Genomic DNA, 21,901 nt, shown 5'->3' on the forward strand with positions numbered 1-21,901 from the left:
TCATACTTTGAAAACATTGTGGAAAGGGGACTAATCTAATAGTCAAGAGATTAACATGAATTAGCAATGATATCTTAAATGAATCACTTAATTTCTCTAATGCTTACTTGCCATCTGTTATAGAGGAGTTATACCAGATCATCCTTGAGTATTAAATTTTTCTTGAATCTGATAGGTTGGTTGAGTTAATGAGAGTAAGCCCCTAAAGGCTTCCGTTCATTAGAAAATACAGGAAGAGATTCTGCTCATTTCCAGTCTATTTTTATATCAATAACCCTGGCTCAATTTTCATTTTCCTGATTCCATTCCAGGTGTTTTCTGAGTTCCCAGAAGCAAATCATGCTTAAGGATTTAGGAGAAAAGGCCGAAGCTCAGTGTACTACCCAGGGGTATAGTATTAGTGTACTGACTTCATTGCCTCTGGCTTTTTAGAATATTGCTTACATGCTTATTACTGTTATTCCCACTGCAGAAGATCAAAATGCCCATTTGTCTTTATTTGAAATATTTGACGATTTAATTTTTAATCCACATTTTAATTTATTTTGCTGACAGAATCTGGCCATCTATATCCTGTTTGGGGATTTTTGCTGATAAATCCACAATCATTAACCTCATATCTCTTTAACACCTTTATTAAAGTAGATTTTCTATTTTAGTGTATATTTTGCCACGTTCTTTTCATTTTACTTTTCCTTACAAAATCTCCCTGATGATAGAGTATAATGAATTATTTGAGAGAAAGACGTCCCCACTATCTCTTAACAGAATCACAAATTCTGCCTCCACATTTATTATTATTATTTAGGATAAGGAAAAAAGAAAATAAGGTTAGATGGGATCTAATAGGGCTTCCCAAACCTCACTTTGATGTTTGTTGTACGTTCTTCTCACACCCAGCATTTTGCCAATGTATTCAACATGGCTCCAATTTTTTTTTCAAAAGCAGTTGAAAATGATAGTTTTCCTTTCTCACTATATTTCTCACTATATATATTTTCTGCTCTATATTCAGTTAAGTGCCCAGTATAGGCCAGTTGATTAACAAGATATTGAGTAACATTAAGGGTAGCATCAGAACTACAGGGGGTCAATCAGGATTACTGTCTTCTCTTTGCTTAGTTAAGACCAAGTCACTGTTGCTCTTTGCTTTTAATCAGTTGAGCCTGTAAGCCGTGTGAGTGCTCTCCCTTTGCATCTCTTCATCTTTCTTTTGATGGATATGTTTTGTTTTGGATTAGATACTGTTGTACTTAAGTAATTTGTACTATTATAGGAAAAAATGTAAAGTTAATCTCTCTAAGCTTTTTGTTGTTTATAACATTTCATGAAAAATTAACTGGATAGGATGAATTTCTGCTGGAAAACAGAAGCCTGAAACCAGGAGAATTTATGAATAGATGTCTTATTTGCTGCTGGTTTAAAAAAAAAAAACTAACATAAATATTAAGTAATAATCTCTAATGGCATTTTTTAAACACCACCGTCCTTATTACTGCTTCTGCAGTTACAGAGTAATATTGAATGGCACTGAAGAAATTATGTTCAGGTTTTTTCAAAGAGCTGCTTCTGATAGCAAAATGCTTAGTAATGATGAGGACACACCCTCCAGTTCAGTGGCCATTTTGTACTGTAGTTCTGGAGAAACAAGTGGGAACCATCAAAGAAAGAAGTGTACGGATCAAAAGAATATGGTCAAGAGGCAGTAAATTTTTCCTCTGGCTCAATTGGAGGATTTAGAACTATGCTGTCTGTGAGTAGTTTAATTAGTTGGACCCTAATTAAACCCATTTATGAACCTTTTTAGCTTAATCTTTTTTAATTCTATGATTAGATTTTTGCTTTGTTGATAATGAGGAACAATTAACACGTGAATTTGGGACTTTTGGAATAGTAATTTAGAAGTTATGCTGAAATGTATATACTCCAAAAAGTATTTCCTGTTATTTTATAATATCTTTAATTTTGCAATATACTTTTCCTGTATTATTCAAGGTTGAAGGTGGGAGCAGTAAATAGTTATTTTTAAATTATGCTTTATGATTGTGTATTAATTAGAGATAATTGAAAGGTCTGTAGAAATTCCATATATTAGCAATATAGTTAATAGTAATGGGAAAATGTATTTTCCTTTGTAGGGTTTGTTAATTGTGACTGTTTTAGCTGTTGATATACCAAAAGTTTCTTCATTAAAAATAGAGAAAATAGCTACCTTGTGTAATTTGGTAATGACAGTCTTCCTTGTCAGCTTATTTTGTGGAGTTCTTCAGTTAACTGAAAAACTAAGAAAATCAAAGCAATTGACAACAGTTTATCCTTTTCAATCACATTCTTCAAAAACAATGCTGTTCTATATGTGATAATCACATTTAGACCTACAACTTTAAACTATGTTCAAAGATAAAAGATTTTTAAAATATTTATAATGGTTAATAAACTGTTTCAAGGCAAATATTCTCCATCAAATTCCTCTAATTATAGATATCTTTCTCCTTAAAGATTTTGTTTTGAATAAAAGATCTTTTAGAGATTCTGTTGGTATGGTAGGAACGTTTAAAAATATGTAACTTAAATAAATTATAGTACTTTTCTTAGACTTTTAAAGAAAAGTTACCTGTAAGCAATTTGATAAATTCTGTTAACAAGGGGATGGAAATTGAAGGCTTCTGAGAACAGATTTGTATAGGCGTAAAGTCTTCATTAACAGTTACTTCTGCCTCACACAGTTTCAGGTTTTTGTGCCAATGCTTCCTACTACTTTCTGTTGATAGTTAATTATTTTCCTATTGCTTTTGTGTTTAATAAAAACTTGCAGAGGTCATATAGCATCTAACATTCGACAGTAGTTAGCATTTTGCTTTGATATGGTATGATGCTTTAAATAAAAGAAATGTGTAACAGTCAAGTAGATCATTAATTTTTATATAGAAAGGTGCTCAGGATCATTCCATTCATTTGCTAAATTAAGAATTCAGCCTGTCTTTTGGGGTACCTTTTCCCACACAAATAACACATAAATATATTTTCACTATAATAATACTCTACTCTTGCAAACTACTTTGAAGTCTGGGTCAAACAATATTCTTTGTAGCCAGCTTCTAAGCTTGTGTAATCTGAGGCAAATTCATGTGAATTATGGCTCATCTGAAAGAGAAATGATGGGTAATAAATGTAGATATTACTGGGAGACTTATGCTGATCTGTTTTGAGTTTTCTAACTTAATCTGTTAAGTAATTTAAAAGTCACAAGTTCAGCTTCTGGTTAAAAAAAAACACAAACTGTACAAAATACTATATAAAACAAAGTTAATGAACTTCTTATTTGCGATGTAGTGAAGTAAATAACAGCTTTGACTCTGTCAGGCTGCCTCGATTCATATCCTGACTCTTAGCATTTACAGGCTCTGTGACCGTGACCAACCAAGTTACTTGGTCTCTCTGTGCCTTAGTTTCCTCTTCCCTTAAATGAGCTCTGCCATAAAAGGTTATTGTAAAGATGAGAATTATTGTATAAAAATGCTTAGAACAATGCCTGGCAGTGTGGTTACTCGGTAAATGTTTGGTGCTGCTTTGTTTGGGGAGGAATTAGTAGGGAGGGAATCAACAAACAGATGGGAGCCTACACTGATCATCTTCTTGTGAGAAATAAGTGCATCTGGTTGCACCAAACAGAATTAGCAGCTTCCACTGACATTTCCAAACCGGAAGTAAATGCTGTTGTAACCTGCAAAATAGGCAGAGGGAGCAGGTCAAGGACCATTTTGAGATATCCACTGCCTGTGGGCCCTGTAGCCTCTGGGAAACTGCAGCAGTGGAATGAGTGAAAAGGAAAATCAAAGAGCTGGTAGATCATAAGAGCAGTAGTTCTATGAAGATCTGGAGGAGCTGCCATTTTCAAAATATATTCACAGGGGAAAAAAATTCAATTTGAGAGACTGTAGTTCTGTGAAACTTAAAGCTAGCAGTGAAAGGGAATAACTTGAGGTGAGGAGAGCCTGAAGAAAAGGGGGAAATATATAATTGAGTTAAAAATAGTACCATGCAGGGCCTGCATTTTAAACCTTACAGAGTATAAAATCTGACATATAAGTTTATTAGCCATTGTTTTACTTTCTGTATTCTGTTGCATTTAACAACTTGGAGCCTTGCTGACCCTGCAGGGATTGCTGCTCCTTCCAGGTTACGAAGAAACTGCTCACCTGGCTACTGTCTGTCTGCCTAGTCACCCTGGCGTCACTACCAGACTCTACTCAGGACAGACCCTGTGCTCTAGAGCATGCTGAAATCATCCATTTCGCCAGTCTGAAGCCTGCTTGCTTTGCTGCCTTCCTTCCCACACAAACCACAGTGAAGGCTCCCTCCCATAATCCCCTCCTCTCCCTTCCAGCTGACCCTGGTGCCGCCCACGTCCCCTCTCCTCCCCTGTGGCGCAGCCTGCTCCCGTCTGGAGATACGTGAATATAACAAACTGTCTTTCCAATGGCAGTTGTCTCTTGATCTGTGGGCCTCACCATACCTGTATAAGAAAACTTTTGTGAGAGAAGCCTTAGTTGTTCCTTTTAGATCTCCTTTTTTCCTCGAGTAGTCTTGTGTTATGGTTAAGCATGTAGGCTTTGGACTCACCCCAGCTAGCTTCCATTCTGCTGGGTGACCTTGGACAAGTTATTTAACCTCTCTATATCCTAGTTTCCTTCTAAAATGGGAGTGGTAGTAGTAACACCTCTTTAGAAGTTTGTTAGGAGTAAATTAGGTATGGTAAAACATGCTTAACTTATGCTTAATATATATTCAACTCAACAAATCTTAACAGTTTTTACTGTTACTCTTATTATTTTCCAGCTTTGACTTTACTCTTTTCTAAAATATTGATCTCTCTTAGGACCCTCTTGTCTTCTCACATATGTGTTATCTCAGGCTGACCTCATTTACTCCATCTGTTTTTCACACCTGTATGACATCGTATGGGTTTGCCAGCATACCTATTCGCTAAAAACTCAAATCTATACATCCAGATTAGGCCACTCTCCTAATCTCCAAATATCTTAGGTCCAAGTTACTTACATTTGAATGTCTCATAGGTGCCTCTAACTCATTGCCTCTCTCTTCAGACTTGTTCCTCTGTTGCTATTTTATATTTTAAAATAATATAAATATAAATAGCACCTCCTAATTGTTCAAACCAAAAATCTCGGAGTCATCTTAGCCATCTCCGTTGCCAGCCACTTTCAATCATAAATGGATTCCAAATTTAGGAGGAAGAATTCACAAGCTAAAGAATGTTTATTACATTTTGGGAGAGGATGTAGGGGTAGGATCAGGGGCAGGGGAAAAAAAGTTTTTATTGCATTTTATGTCTTTTGGTATTGTTTTAATTTTTAATTTAAAAACAATGAAAAAAAATCCATGACGTTGAGCATTTGAACTTAGTTTCCTTTTATAGGTAAAGCAAAGTTAACTTTTTCTTGAATATCCTCAGAGAGAAGTTAGAAGTTAATGGCAGAAAATTACCATAACTCTAGTTAGTTTAGTACATGCTCTATAGATATTTGGTTAGTGGTAGATAAGCAGATGACGACTGCCATTTAAGTTTCCCTTTTGCTAAATTTTTCTGGCGGAACGCAGTTAGCACTCAGTCATCCGCATCTAGAAGACAAAGCAAATAGTTGATGAGGAACCAGCATCAGAATTTGTCCAGTAGTTGTTGCAGACTAGAGATTGCTTTTCTAAAAGGGTAACTGAGCTCTCCTGGGAATCAGGATTAGTTTGGAAAGAGCATCGTAGCATTCTGCTGGTGTTTCCAGCCTGATGCAGGTGCGTGCTTGTGGGCCTGTAGCATTGACAGAGGTGTGCCAGTAACCAAAGGAAGCCGCTTCTTAGTAAGATGCCATCTGTGGAAGAAACTGAGTTTATCTAGATATCCAAGTTTCCTAGTTGCATATGTGGCCTCATTAGTCAGATATATTTTTTTTTATGTTGAGACCCCAACAGAAATTTTTTAATAAGGAAATTATTTTATTGGAAAATTGAAGTTCAGTTAGATGAATAAGAAGTTCATTTAGAAATAGTCTCCAAATGTACCCAAGTGCTGTGATTATTTTGGTTTTGCATGGTATTAGTGACTGGTTGAAATTTTAACATGTTAACTCTGCTGCAGTTATTTCGAAGGTAACTCATTTCACTATTACAGAGCCTGTTGGGTTCTTAGATGGCAAGTCATGGAAAAGTAATTTTCCATTTTGGCTTTGGAATCTATCATGCTCCCAAAGTAAAAGGTAAATAATGAAAGCAGCTGCTGGGGTATATATTTGGGGAGAATTTTTTCAATCTGTGATTCTTTATACTGTAAAATAGGGTTTCTCAGCCTCAGGACTGTTGACAGTTTGAGCTGGATAACTTGTGGGGGTCGTCCTGTGCGTTGTCAGATGTTGAATATAGCCCTGATCTCTCTCCATTAGATGCCAGTAAAGCTCATCCCCTCAGTTATAACAACCAGAATTATCTTCAGACATTGCCAAATATCAGAGTTGGGGAATGGGGCCAAAATCTACTTACTTGCTCCATAGGAATATACTGGGTTTTTGTATTTGTTTTAACTGTCTAAATCACATAGCTGAAAATTGCTTATCCCACAAACTTCACATTAGTTTTTGAAAAGTAAATATGAATAATTGACATGTAGTTAGCCATTTATTTGTACCTCTACTAAGACTGGTAACTTGAAATCTTGTTGCTAGAGAGTACTTTGTTATATTCTCTTTCAGTAGGTAACTAAAAATACCAGTACCATTATATGGAAGTTTGTAAGGACTTGAGAATTCTTTTCTAAAATTTAATAAACTTATCTTTTTCCTAGACTAAAATAATAACTTAAATTTTTTCAATTTTTCTGCCATTTTCTTAAATCTTTTATACCAGACTCTGGAAAAACCTAGCATCTGACTTTTAAAAACTATTATAATGAACTTATACATAAGAAGAGTAATACAGTGAAAGTTCTGTGTGCCCATAACCCAACTTCAGCTTGAGCAGCTGTTAACATTTTGCCAAACTGTCTCATCTGTTCCTCTCCCACCCTCATCTTTCTTGGAGTATTTTAAAGCAAATCCCAGACATTACTTAATTTCACCCATAAATGCTTCAGTATACATCTCTAACAGATAAGCACTCTCTCTTTTTAATGCTAACTCTGATGCAATTATCTAAAAAATTAATAATTCCCTAGTATCATCTAATACCTATGTTTGGATTGCCTCAGGTATCTCAGAAATGTCTTCTTACAATCAAACCAGGATCCTAACATCCATCCATCACATTTGGGTGATATGTCCCTTTAGTCTTTAGCAGTTTTCTTTACCTCCTCTACCTTTATTGTATCATTTTTTTGTTGCTGAAGAAACTGGGTGATTTAATCTGTAGAATTTCCATCCTGTAGACTTGACTGCTTACATAGGGTAAAATGGCATTTGAGTTAGCACAAGATTCTACATTTTAATGTACCACTTTTCTGTCTTGTTTCCCAAAGAATGTCATGAGTTTTGTTTTACCACCTGAACAAGTTTAAGAACCTCATGGCATTCTTTGTACTTCAGGAAACTGAGACCAAGAGAGGATTTTCCTGAAACCATCAACTTAGTTGGAAAGTATCGAGTGTACCATAGTTTTATAAGAAGTGTCATAGAATGAAACTTTCTTAGCAAAGACCTCAACCTGTTTTGTTTTCTCACCTGTGCATACATATTACCTGCCACACGGGGGGATTTTTAGTATTTATTATTATGAGTTGTCTAATTCTGCTGGATTTGGCCTCTTCTTCCCTTTCTGGGCTAAAACCTGAAAGATTACAACTTGCTCTACCTGTAAGGGTTTAAAGCGGTTTAAAAGAGAAAACATATTAATAAGAGCATTTTACACATCACCTCCATTTCTGCACAGTTAATCTTTTAAAATGCAAATCAGCAGTAATAGTACTGGCACTTCTGTGGAATGCACCATAAATCATGGAGAAAATAAACAGTTGGTTAAATGAGTTGTTCAAACTTTATATATCCATTGGCATGGGATCTCCTGTTTTGCGGAGAGCATGAAATGCAGGTAATCTGGGACTTAAAGAATCATTTTATTGCAGTGCTAGCAAAAATATTGGGATTTCCTGTCTTATTTTATGTTTACTTTCTTACAAGAGTATATTTTAGCCATCAGAACAATCTTAGCACAACCAAAGACTTGTGGCATTTTTGCATTTAGCAAAATTCTTTCTGGTGCTATGATGTGTGTTTTCTGTCAGCTAAAATTTACAGGAATAGTGAACCACAAGGATTTCCTGAGGAGAAGCTCCCACATGCTGTGTCTGGGATTTCTCATATTTCTTTTGGCAGCAGTAACATTCTCCAGTACTACAAAATTGTAGTTTGAATCCAGTGCTAATAGTTTCTCTTCAAGAAAACAACTGAAACGTTTTGATTCTATTCCCTTGAACCAAGGGAAAAAGTTATAACAAGGAAAATTATTTATCACCACCTACTTTGCCTTACCCTCCACACACATACAAAAAGTCCCTTTCTAAAGCTGAATCAACCTATAGTAATACTCATTGTATGAATCACAGAAATTTATGTGTATTTGTTTTTAAGCCTAATAGTCCCGAACCTCCAAATATAGTGGCTAAGGCTGTTGCAGTATGGAGCTTCACCCTGTTGTAAAAGAAAAAGTAATTTGTTTTATATTGGGTGATCAAGTTTTATACTGACATTATTTGTTTCTATTATTCTCATTCTCTTGCATGTACAAAATATGAAAAGCTCACCAATATGGTTTCATATTTCATGTTAAACCTTTTCAAAATTATCACTTGTAGAGTTTGATATGGCTGTTTTTCGATAATACAGTTATCAGAGAAGACTTAAAATACTCCTCCCTTTCCAACTGCATATCTGTTTATGGTCTGATTTTCTTTATATACTTCATCCAAAATAAAAAATTGCAGCTGATTCAGTGCAGAAACAGATATAAAAATCCATCCACTTCCTCCTGTTATGCCAGACTTTAATAAGAGATTTGCAAAAATATAAAACAACCTACTTTTCTCAATACATTTATTTCATTGTGAAAAAAATTTCATTAAAATCATGTTGTTAAAATGTTTTAATTGTTTCCATGACTATTATAATAGGTTTATTGTTAAGTAAGTTGATAAATATTTTAATTATTTAGTTTTAAATTTCTAATATGATAAATATTGTTAGGCATCCAGATAAACAAAAGCTCTTTGGGACCTTTAATAATTTTTAAGACTAGAAAGGAGTCTCGAGACGAAGAATTTTTGAAAATCACTTGTCTTGATTTGGCTATCTGAGATCTTTCAGTTAGTGCGTAGATGATATTTGGTAGTTCAGAGAGAAAGGTAATTTTATCTGCCCAACAGTTTTTAAATTAATATAAAATAATTACTAAAAATCCCTTTGCATTCTTAAAATTTGTCTTACAAGGTCTGTCTTGGTCAGTTCATCTTGGCTGATGTTCAGTTTGTTAGCCAAAGGATGTTTGTTTTTCATTTGTGTGTTATCATTGGTTAAATTTTAAATTTTCTTTTGGCTCAAAGGTTATTGAGTCATAAAAGTGCAAATAAAACAGTAAAATAAATGCTACAATGCAGAATGCTATCATAAATATAATCAATAAAGCTTTAGTGTTCATATAGTCTGTTTATATGTGTTAGAAGGTGATATGATTTGCATTAACAGCCAAAAAGAGAGAAGAACAAACATGAAATATGACAGTGACTGGAATTAACATTTTACTAAACCTCCTTTACCTTCATCCCCTGTCTCCAGAGGTGACAGAGGTCTTCAGAGGTCTCTGAAATTTTGCCAAAAACTTAGTTACATAAAGTCATGAGACAAAGCAGTGATGGCTTGGCAAGCCAGAATTTACTAAAGAATTAGTAGTTGCTGTTTTGTGAAATATGAAATAGTGGTTCATACTGTGGTTATCCAAGCTGAGGGCATATGTTCTTAGTTAATGTGCAAACAAAAAGGGAGAACAGAGTATTTATTGTATCTCTTCTGTGTAATCACTTTTTAAAAATCTGTTACAGATACTCCATTTTGTTATTTTGTGAGCTGTGACATAAGCTGGAAAAGGAAGGGACATTGAAGTCATTGCTGGACATAGCATCAGCTAGTTTGCTGTAAGGTAGGGCCTTACAGTTTGAATAAAAAGAAATTTGGCCCGGTCCCCACCCACTAAGCCCCTTCCCAGAGAACAGTTAGCAGTTAGCAGTCAAAAGTGTGCCTCATGATCTTGATTGAGTAGGGAGTCGGCAGTAAACTCTGGGCCAATTTGTACTCCTTCAGTGCCTATTTTTATATGGATGGTGAACAAAGAATGGTTTTTACATTTTTAATGGTTGGGAAAAATATCAAAAGAATGTTATTTTGTGACATGTGAAAACTGTAAGAAGTTCACTATTTCCATAAATAAGGTTTTATCGAACATAATCACATTCATCGGTCTGTGTGTCGTCTGTGGCTGCTTTCACACTACAGCATACTTGATTAGTTGCGACAGAGACCATATGGCCTGCAGAGCCTAAAATGTTTACTATCTGGCCTTTACAAAAGAAGTTTGATGACCCTTGAATTAGAATAACTCCACTTTGATCCATCTTATTTATTGTTCTTCCCCATGGGAATTCGTTTGAAGAAAGGATTCTACTGTCTTAAAAACAAGTTTGGGTTTTGTTTTGTTTTTAAATATGTAAACTTTTCTAAAGGTCAGCCCACAAGAACTAGTATTCTTATTCTTTTGCCATTCTAGGGGCAGAGCAAGGTGGGATTCACAGTTCAGTTTGAAAATATAGGTTGAGTAACTCAAGGCAATATTTGAAAAAACATTATGGGTAATAGAAAGATTAACCATTTCTGCCACTAGAGATTTTAAGTCTGATTTAGGGATGAGACTGTAAGTTCTTTCTCCTTATTTTTAAATGCTTTGCCTATTTTTCTCAAAGGAGAGATTAAACATAGCTTTAAAGGAAGGCATTCATCTTCTTATTCTCTCAAATTAATAGCCAGTGAATTGCTACCAGTCCAGCAAATTCCCACTCTTCCTCATGTTTCCAAATTCAAAGATATATTCCCTTAAAGTATTGGTCTCATTCAGATGCCTCTCCTCTGTTTCCATATCAACCAGTACATTCTTGTAATTATTCATTTACTTCATGTCTCTGTACTAAACTGTACGTAAGCTTCTTTGGTGTCTTCTTTTCTAAACACAGGAGGCTGTTTGTAACTTTAGGTAATATAGCACAATATTTCAGAGCATTAGCTTTGGAGTGAGACCTATCCTGCTTCCTCTAGGTGAGTGAGTCTTTCCTCATCTATGAAACGGGAATAACAGTAGTAATGATGATGGTAAAGCATTTATCTAGAATTGTCCCATGGATTTTCATTCGATAGTGATGAGGATGTTTCTGTTTGTTCTATTCTATAACCTGCATTTGGCACATAGCTTATATAAAGTTGAGGTGTAGATTGAACAATTACTGTGTGCTAGGGACTACTCTGGAGAAGGCAATGGCACCCCACTCCAGTACTCTTGCCTGGAAAATCCCATGGACAGAGGAGCCTGGTGGGCTGCAGTCCATGGGGTCGCGAAGAGTCGAACACAATTGAGCGATTTCACTTTCACTTTTCACTTTCATTCACTGGAGAAGGAAATGGCAACCCACTCCAGTGTTCTTGCCTGGAGAATCCCAGGGACTGGGGAGCCTGGTGGTCTGCCGTCCATGGGATCGCACAGAGTCGGACACGACTGAAGAGACTTAGCAGCAGCAGCAGCAGGGACTACTCCAAATGCTATATATTTATTTAGTCCTAGAACCCCATGGTTTAGGTATTAATTATTATATCTGTTTTTAGATTAGACAGCCCAAGCATAGAAAGATTATAAATCGCCTTGGGTTACCAAGCTGGTAGGAGGCAATGTTGGGATCTAAATCCAAATAGTCTGGCTCCACAGTTTTTGTTCTTAACCTGCACTGTCTCTTATTTGCCATATGCTTGTATGTAAGCTTATTTTGGTAACTTTCTTGGTTTTTTAAGTTTGTTTTCAGTGCTGACAAATGATACGTAATACTCATCTGTGCCTGATTGACTTAATCAGTATGATTGTATGATAAATTTATAATTGATACAGTTATAATCATTGCTCCTTGGCTTCAAGTAATAACTATTTTTCACTGTGAGCCCTTTTTGGAGCTATATTTAGCCAGGATTAGCTATTTTGAAGCGATTTATTCTAATACTACAAAAATTTGGACAAAAATTGCTTAAATCTATTTATACTCCTAAATTCATTTTTTCTTGCTGGCACTCAAAGAATGTCTATTTTATTTAGTTTTTCCTTTGAGTTTTAACCCTGCTGAATTGTTTGTTGATTTTTTTTTTCTTTTGATGTTAAGTGGCGTTGTGTAAATAATTCAGTTTGGGCATACTTGTCATAATGTTGAATTTGGTCTCTAAAACTTTTGAAATAGTTGACCTTTGAAATATAGGGGGGTTGAGGCACCACCCTCGTATAACCACACAGGCAGCCCTCCCTACGCTCAGTTCCTCTCCCTGGGCTTCAGCCACCCCTCCATATGCAGTGCTAGTGCTGTAGTGTGTACTTATTTTTGAAAATCATCAAAGTGGAGCCCTGTCGTTCAAACCCACGTTGTTAAAAGGTCAACTGTAGTAATTATCTTGAAATTTATTTTATATCTCTTTCAGAATTCTCCACTTTACCAGTACTTACAGGATCTGGGACACACAGACTTTGAAGTATGTTCTTCTCTGTCACCAAAAGCAGAAAAAAGCGCAGTGACAGAGGGACAGCAAAAGCCTCCTGCGAGAGCCCTGCCAAAAGTAAGAAGGTGTCTTCATTCTCTGTGACTCAGTCTTTTGTCTTTTACTGATTATTTAAATTGCCTTTAGCCTTATCCTTACCAAAAAATACCTTATTGGCACCTCCATGTTCTTCCCCTGCACTGGTTAAGACTTTAATTTTTATTTCATCAGTGGTATATATCTGTTCAGATAAACATGAATCCTTGGTATTTTGGACTATCTCATAGGTAATTTGTATAATGAATTGAAATTAATATGATTGAGGATCAAAATATATTGCTTATTTAAATATTGAAGTTACTTAGAGTGAACCAGGAAAAAAAAACGAAAAGATAAAAATTAATACCTAATGGGAGCCCAACTATAGGATCCTACAATAACTAGAATTTTTTTCTTTAGATTTTTTTAAGAGAAAGCAAATTTATATTTAATAAATTATTTCAAAGATATTAATGGAGTAAGTATATTTACCTCAATTTCTGCTGCCCTTTATATCTGCAGTATCATATATTTTTATATAGTAAGTATTTCGTAGTTGATATACAGCATTGGGAGGCTGAGGTACTAGAAGAAGCCACCAATAATTAGGTTCACTAAATTGATTTGTGCTCTATTATTGTATTTACTAAAATAAAATATTCCAGTACATTTCAGTTTTAACAAAAAGAATTCTAACAGAAAAAAATATAACTAGATTACCTTATTTCTTGAGCATTCTAGTTTAATCAGTGTTTTAATATAGGAGTCAGTTACTTTTGGGAGGAAGATTTTAAAGTTTTCAGTTAATCATTTACTCTGTAAGATAGAAAGGGAAGGATCTTTCCTTTTGTTCTTCTTAGGAAAAAACTCTAAAATGTGAAGTAACCAAGCTGGACCCAAAGGCAACAGCAGAGTAAACACCAGGGAAGCGGTGTTTTTTTAGCTAACTCTCACGAGGAAGGAGTTAAGGGAGTGAGAGCACACAGGCCAGAACCAGTGCTGAGAGTCCTCCCTACCTAAGTCCTTTCTTCTCCTTGTTCCTTTCAAATACAAGCACCTCTGGGGAAAGTTTTAAAAGCAAAACCTAAAGATATATCTAAAAGATTATTCATAGATTAAAATTTGAATTTGAGATTACTTGGCAACAAAAGACAAAGGATGGGTCAAGGGATAGTGTTGGGGCTGGAGATGGACATTGACCTCGTGTGTGTGTGTGTGTGTGTGTGTGTGTGTAAACTTGGGTTTTATAAGTGTTTAATTCTTTTCACTTATGACAGTATTTTTACATTTAGAAATATTGTTATTAGTTTATAAATAAATAAGAGTTTAAAGTTCATCCTCTCAGAAATTGAGGAGCAGTTAAAAGCATAGCCAGAAAGTGTTTTTCAAAATTACCACATATCCAGAAAGTTCGTTTAATCTTCATGTTATACATTTCAACTGCGTAAGGTACATCTCTCTAAAATGAATTTTTTCTATATAAATCTGGGGCAGCTATATTTTAAAAAGATTTCTTGTTCCTTTTTAGGGGATATATTTTTAGAATTGCCCCCCAGATTCTGTTCAAGTGATGAAGTTTCAGTTATTTCCTTTGGAAAGCAAAGCAAATTTTCTGTATGAGTTCATGATGAAACAGTCACCATTTTTAGACTTTTTTTTAGAAAATGTGATTGTTAGATACTTACTGAGTATTCTGTATTGGTATTCTCATCATGAATATTCATTCTCTGTATATTTTTCTGGTTTCTTTTCCTGGGATTATTCTTAAACATTCCTTCCGTAAAGTTTTAGCATCAGTCCTCTGCTTGGTCTCTTTTTTTCTGAGCTATCTCATCTACTTTCTTGCCCTCACTGGCGTTTTTTGTCTATTCTCCATTTTCACTGAGTTCCAGATACTTGTTAGACATTTCCATCTGCCTGTGCTCCAGGAAACTCATATTCAACATCCCTAGAGCAGAGCTTTTTTTCTCAGCACCCCTGAAACAAAATATTTTTCTGTATTCCCAAATTACTACCCTCTCAATTTATCTTACAGTTTCCCACACTCTAACATTGATTTGGTCAGTAAATCAACTTCTTTCTAAAGAAGTTGAAGTTGAAGTTACAGTAAAGTAAAGTAACTTTTTACAGTAAAGTAAAGTAAAGTGAAGTTACAGTAAAGTAACTTCAACTTCTTTCTAAAATCTAATCCTTAGTTATTGCTGTTTTTACTACCCTAGTGCAAGCTTTTATCATTATTTAGCCGGACTATTATGTACCCTCCTAATCATGCTTCTTGGCTACACTCATTCCTTGCTAGTACAGCCACTGCTCTGTTTGCCAGTTATTTTTCTAACATGCAGATTTTTATTGTTTCACTTCCCTGTATTAACCTTCCATGACTCCTCATAGTCTATAGGATAAATTCAAAATTATTAAGACCACAGTCTTTTAAAATCTATCTCAGTGTACTTTTTAAACTTCATTGCTCTTCTGTTCTTCCCTTGGCTCTTTGCCAGCCCAAACTCTTAGCTGCCACTGTCTGCAGGACAAATGCTTCCATGGCTCCCTCCTGTACTCATCCTTGTCCCTTGCCTGGGCTTAGCTCCAGTGTTAGTTCCTCTTGACTTCCTTCCTCCTACACTTCTCCAGATTTTACATTGTGAAAGAAAGTGTGCAGGTCGCTCAGTCGTGGCTGACTCTTTGTGACCCCTGAACTATACAGTCCATGGAATTTTCTAGGCCAGAATACTGGAGTGGGTAGCCTTTCCCTTGCTACAGGGGATCTTCCCAACCCAGGGATTGAACCCAGGTCTCCTGCATTACAGAATCTTGTACTGCAGATTCTTTACCAGCTGAGCCACAAGGGAAGCCCAAGAACACTGGAGCAGGTAGCCTATCCCTTCTCCAGCAGATCTTCCCGACCCAGGAACTGAACTAGGATCTCCTGCATTGCAGATGGATTCTTTACCAACTGAGCTATCAGGGAAGCCCAGATTTTACATTAATTTGTAACTATTTGTACTGTCTCTTCTAAGTTCTTGAAAACAGCAGTTATGTATATTCATCTTTGTTCCCGTAACCCTTTTTCAGTACCTGGAATATTATAGTCACTCAGTGAATGTAAACTCCATTTACTGGCCTGCTCAGGAAATGAGCTAATAAGGTAAACTGAATTTTTGATTGATTCAATAATATAACACATTTCAATATGAGACAGTTATTCTAAAATTGTTAAAATAAATTTCTGCTTTAATATTGTAGAATGAAATGTTCTTAATATTTGAGAACTTGGAGCACTTGGTTTTCGTTTTAAAATACCCATATCATCATCATGTTGACACAGGTAGTATTAATACATAGTGTACCCAAGATAAGGTTTCCAGGTCTCATTCCAGACTCACTGAATCTGAATTTAGTTGGGGAGCCTGGGAGTATGTTCCTAGCTAAAATCTCCAGGTGATTCTGATATACGATTAAATTCGGGATCAAGAAGGAGACTGAGACATACTAGCAAAGCATATTATACAGCATATAATACAACCTGCTGCTGCTGCTTCTGCTGTCACTTCAGTCGTGTCCGACTCTGTGCGACCCCAGAGACGGAAGCCCACCAGGCTCCCCCATCCTTGGGATTCTCCAGGCAAGAACACTGGAGTGGGTTGTCATTTCCTTCTCCAGTGAATGAAAGTGAAAAGTGAAAGTGAAGTCGCTCAGTCGTGTCTGACTCTTAGCGACCCCATTGACTGTAGCCTACCAGGCTCCTCCATCCATGGGATTTTCCAGGCAAGAGTACTGGAGTGGGGTGCCATTGCCTTCTCCAATAATTACAACCTAGATGATTTTAACTTTCTTTTTCTGATTAAAAAAATGTGATTAATTAGAAGTAGGTTATTTGAAGTTTTTCTGATGTTTAGGTGTGGTTTAATAATCTTGTACAATGTCATTCATCTCCTTCAGCAAGGCATCCTGTTAAAAGTGGCTGAAACCATCAAGAGTTGGATTTTGGCTCAGTCCAATAAGAATGATGACTTACTTCACAAGTTGGTAAGTGTTCACTTTACTTTTTGGTCACTTTTCAGGACTCCAGTTTCTTTTCCAATGAGAAAAATCAATGAATCCAAATTTGTTTTGCCATTGATTTGGGCAGTGACTAATTTTAATTAGAAATTCTGGGCTGTTCTCTAAAAGGAGAGTATCCACTTCGTGAAGTGTTAAAAAAGTTTGTATCACCTAAGGAAAAAGAAAAAGGAGATTCTTCAGTAACTGGGTATCTTTGCATATGGACTCAGTAGTATTTCATAGATCTTCTAAGAGGTTGTTAGCTACTGAGAATAGGATATTCTGATGGTTATTGAAGACCTATTTGTTAGATTACTCATGTCCTGCTGCCATCTTCCTCCAATGACAGGTATTCCTCTCAGTGAGTTAGAAAATAGATCCGTTAGTGGGATCTTCCCTCTTTTCATTAGGAACTTGATTATCTCTATTCCACAGCCTTTGATTACAAAGTTTGGGCAAAATCAAGAGTGTGGTTCCTCCCTAATTTATTTATCATTCATTTACCATTCTCTGTGCTGTGTGCTTAGTCACTCAGTTGCGTCTGACTCTTTGCTACCCCATGGACAGAGGAGCCTGGCGGGCTACAGTCCATGGGGATTCTCCAGGCAAGAATACTGGAGTGGGTTGCCATGCCCTCCTCCAGGGGATCTTCCAAACCCAGGAATCAAACTCAGGTCTCCTGCATTGCAGGCAGACTCTTTACCGTCTAAGCCACCAGGAAAGCGCACCATTCTCTGACAACTTCTTATATAAAATATAGTCTTCTGGGATTGATAAATCAGAGAATTTCCCAAAGACTTGCTTAATCTCTGAGCCCCAAGGAGTGCCTCAACGTTTTTACATCCTAATATTAATAATAGGTAGTATAGTTTAAAAAAATAAAATTCTCTCACAAGTAAGCACATTTCAGAATCTTCTGCTGGCCTATGACCTTAAGATGATAATTTAATTATTATTCTTGTAAATTATCATTTGATAAGGGATGTTTACAAAGTGCTTTCTCATTTTGATTTGGTGATCTAAACACCATATAAGGTTCAGTGTGGTTTACCATTTGGAAAGCCTGAGGTTCAGATATTTCAGTTTGGTTAAGAATACTCATGAAGAGAGTTGTTCAAAAATGTTCAGCTAGAAAGTGAGTCAGAATTTGAACCCAAGTCTCCTGGTTTCAAAGCCCAGGCTCTTTCCGTTATAGTGTACCACCTCTCTAGTTTGTGTGTTGTTTTTACTGACTAAAATTACCTTTTTAGCAATCCATTTGGGCAGGTTCTCTGTTTAGGGTTCATCTCCATAGGTGTTTTGAGAATGTCAATGAAGTATCTTTTCATCTACGTAGAATATCGTCTCTATACAGGTGGAGCCATCTTCATTCTTCAGTGATATTAGAACTGTGGTAAGGTACGTGCTTGGTCTCTTCAGTCTTGTCTGAATCTCTGCGACCTCCTGGACTGTAGCCCACCAGGCTCCTCTGTCCATGGGGTTCTCCCGGTAAGAATTCTGGAGTGGGTTGCTATGGCCTCCTCCAGGGGATCTTCCCTACCCCTGGATCGAACCCGCGTCTCCTGCACTGCAGGCAGATTCTTTACATGGCTCATTCTTTGCTGAGCCATGAGGGAAGCCCCATGGTAAGGTATATGGGTGCATATACATTTTTCTTGGTTTAATCATAGTGTGCATAGTCCTGATCTTTTCATTCTTGGATCTTTGTCACTGACCACATGCTTCACGTCATGTTTCACTTTAAAGTGCCAGCTTTTGTATGCATCTCTTTTGTGCCTAGATTATGGAGAATTTTAGGAAGTACATACAATAGAATAAAGAATTGCCCAGTTGGCATGTGGCATGAAGTTGCTTGACTTTTTTCTCTTGATTATAAAATATTTAAAATTTTGTTAGCTATACAGATATTGAATGAGTCCCTCTTTCCTTTTATAAAGATACTGGCAATTGCTCCATGATATCTGGACATTTTATTATTGTTCATTTTCATTAAGGTAGTACTTTTCTTCTTAAAGATTTAAAAAAAAATTTATAGCAACTATGATACTAGTGGTATTGGCACTCTCTTAGCACTTTTTAGCCTATAAAGTGCTTGCCCAGAAGTTATCTCACCTGATCCTCATCAGCTTAATTAAATAGCACTATATATTTAAAAGTGTGTAAGATCATTGAAGTATATTGACACATGAATATGTTTTCTTCATCCCTAGGGGCCACAATAGAAATCTCTTTATTCTTTAGCAGTGCTTCTCATACTCTTCATTCCATCCAGGCAGTATTCTTCCTAAGTTACCTTCTCATGCTGTTTCCCTGTTTAATTTCTAAAAAGATACCTACTGCCTACCAAGTCAAGTCCAGTTCATCACTTTGACAGGCATGAAAGTGTTTGCATAATTTGGCCTTAATCTGCCTTTCCAGTTTTATGCACCAGTATTTCATCAGCCCAGTATAGTCTTCCTTTTTGTTTATTCCTTGCCTAGTCTCTCTATATGTACTATTTTATATGTATTTTTATATATATATATATATATATATGTATATACTGTGAATTGTGTTCCATTTTTCTATGATTGGAATCTTTTCAATAAGCAGTTCTAGCTCTTCCTCAGGACCTTTCTCAGAACCTACAGCCTGTTGGATCTCTTTTCTACAACAACCTTGTAATAATTATGTGTGCTATGTACTGTAAGTTTTTATATTATACATGGTTTTCTTTATTGTACTTTTAAGTATTTCATATGTACTAAAAACACTAGGAGCTAACACTTACATAGTACTTACTGGGCACTGGATACTCTTAGCAGTTTATAAATACTGACTTATTTAATCCTTACAGCAACCCTATGAAGTGGATACTATTATTGTCCTCTTTGCAGATGAGGAAACTGAACAGAAAAATTAACTTGCTTAAGTTGTGGGACCAGGCTGTAAACCCAGGCACTAAGTCTTGACACTAAGACTTGTTGAGGGTAAGCCAAAGTTCACATAGTCCACTTCCCCCCAGCACAGAGCACCAGTACTATCAGTATTACCTCGGATCACACTGGTTAGGGGGAAGCTTTATCCCCAAAGCAGATCTGGTGCCAAGGAGTGGTGTTGAAGAAAGTGAGTTCCTGATGAAGCAGCAGGTCCATAAGAGAGCCTGTGTAGAGGAATAGCTCCCACCTATGTTAATAGCTTCCCCCTCTCTGTCAGTGTTGGCCTTCATTTAATTAGGCTTCTTTTAAACTTACCCATATATAAGTACATAGAAGTCTCATAAAAGGCCTGCTTTCAAGTTTTTGTAGCAAAAGTTTTATTTTTAATATTTACATCTGAATATGATCCTGTCTGATGGGGTAATCAAAACCAAATTATAAGGCATACATGAAGATTTATTTCAAAGATTATTTGAAAAGCTACCCTGCCCCACCCACTGCCCTCCCTGCCTCCCATTGCCCACCTGCTGTTGATATTCTGCAGCCCCTGTCCCCCTTCCCACCCTCAACAGTAGTATAAAGTAAGTCGTGCTGTTCTCTGTTTATGAAAGTGGGATGGAATGTCAAAAAATTGAGTAGTTCCTAATGTTAGGATTGTAAATGAGAGGAAGCAGTAATTCAAACATGAGCCATAAAAGTGCTGCAGAGGTATGTCCAGGGTATATCAGTAGATGGTAAAATCCATATCGGGCTAAACAGAAGATCAGCATTCCACTGAGATTCTTTTTTATTATTGTTATTGATAAGAAATATATCCAAATAGGCTTCATATTAAAAACATTCTTCTCTAAAAGTGATGTGTACAACCCATGATCAAGAGGATATGTACTTGTAGTATGTGGATCACTGCCTTCTTGCTTAAGTCCTCATGATGAGCTCGGGCTACAGTCTGTGGTGTGGGAATGATTAACTAAGAAGAGGAAACCCTAGACCTAACTGATTTTACTTTGATTGCTACAGGTCTTGTCCATTGAAAGTTCTCTTTTATTTTTTATCATACAACAGGATCATTCTATTCTTTTTTTTTTTTTCATTCTATTCTTGAATCAGATGCAAAATAAAAATTTAAATTTTCTGATAGAGAAGACTATATTCAGGGAAGCAGAATCAACTAACTACCAAAGACATATGATTTAAAATCAGAATTCTGGAAAGTTACTTGGTTTCTTTGGGCTTCATTTTTTCCTCTATAGAATGGACAGAAAATGATAACGTACATGACAGGGTTACTGTGAGAACTGCTCTAACATTGCTGCTTCATCTCTCATCTCTCCACCAGGTATACTCTGCCCAAAACTAATATTGGTCACTTACAGGTCCCCAAACTAGAAGAGGCTTGCTTTCATTCTGTCTCATCCCACTCTTCCAACTCTTTCATCTGGTCAGTTCTTGTGTATTCTTTAAAACTAAGCTTAGGCTCTTTTACTTTCTCTTTGTTGCCGGTTTATTCCCTCAATGCCGTTTTCATAATAACTTAGTTATACCTCGTCACACTTGTCTGCACTTTATATTGTAACTGCTTACCTTTCAGCCCTCTCCTTTAAACTCTGAACTCTCTAAGAGTAAAGACTTGTATGTCTTGTGTATTTTTTTGTGTTTTTGGTGTCAAGCATGTTGCCTGGTATGTTAGGAGATATTCCTTGATAGATGGATAAAAGGGAAAGAGGGAGGAAAAAATGAGCTAGTATATGTGAAAGCATTTTGTAAGCTATAAAATGCTATGCACACATTAGGGCCATTTTGTATTATATTCCTTAATGATGTATTTTTTTAATATTCGAATATTTCATTTTTAGAAAGCCTTGATCCTGCTGATGTTATTCTTAGATGTTGGCTATATTGTTACAGTATCTAGGGACAGCATATCTATTAGAGGATTATATTTTCCATGTTGTTTTGCAGCCATTTAATTAATTAGGCTTAACAGGTTTATTAATCTGTAAAAAATACATATTTCACTCAATATGCAGCTCGATGATGTCTACCTCTGTTTTTTTGTTTGTTTCATATTTACTG

The 21,901-nt window shown here is 36.1% G+C and overlaps 1 protein-coding gene across 24 annotated transcripts in view; it reads left to right on the forward strand.

Moving 5' to 3' along the window:
* VEZT (vezatin, adherens junctions transmembrane protein) overlaps positions 1 to 21,901 on the forward strand; it is a 71,233-nt gene that overhangs the window by 14,573 nt on the left and 34,759 nt on the right. For 11 of the 24 annotated variants that reach the window (XM_086399120.1, XM_086399121.1, XM_086399113.1 and 8 more), the window contains exons 2-3: positions 12,771 to 12,905; positions 16,806 to 16,892. In XM_086399120.1, coding sequence (XP_086255246.1) covers positions 12,771 to 12,905; positions 16,806 to 16,892 — 222 coding nt within the window. Of the gene's footprint in view, positions 1 to 1,622; positions 1,754 to 10,092; positions 10,192 to 12,770; positions 12,906 to 15,938; positions 16,012 to 16,805; positions 16,893 to 18,261; positions 18,306 to 18,369; positions 19,877 to 21,901 lie in introns of those variants that run through there. The other 13 variants (XM_086399116.1, XM_086399117.1, XM_086399118.1 and 10 more) reach the window with 9 other exon arrangements.

This window comes from Bos grunniens, chromosome 5 (assembly GCF_055505025.1).
Source record: "Bos grunniens cultivar Pamir isolate PY7600 chromosome 5, Bosgru_T2T1.0, whole genome shotgun sequence".
Classification (NCBI taxonomy): domain Eukaryota; kingdom Metazoa; phylum Chordata; class Mammalia; order Artiodactyla; family Bovidae; genus Bos; species Bos grunniens.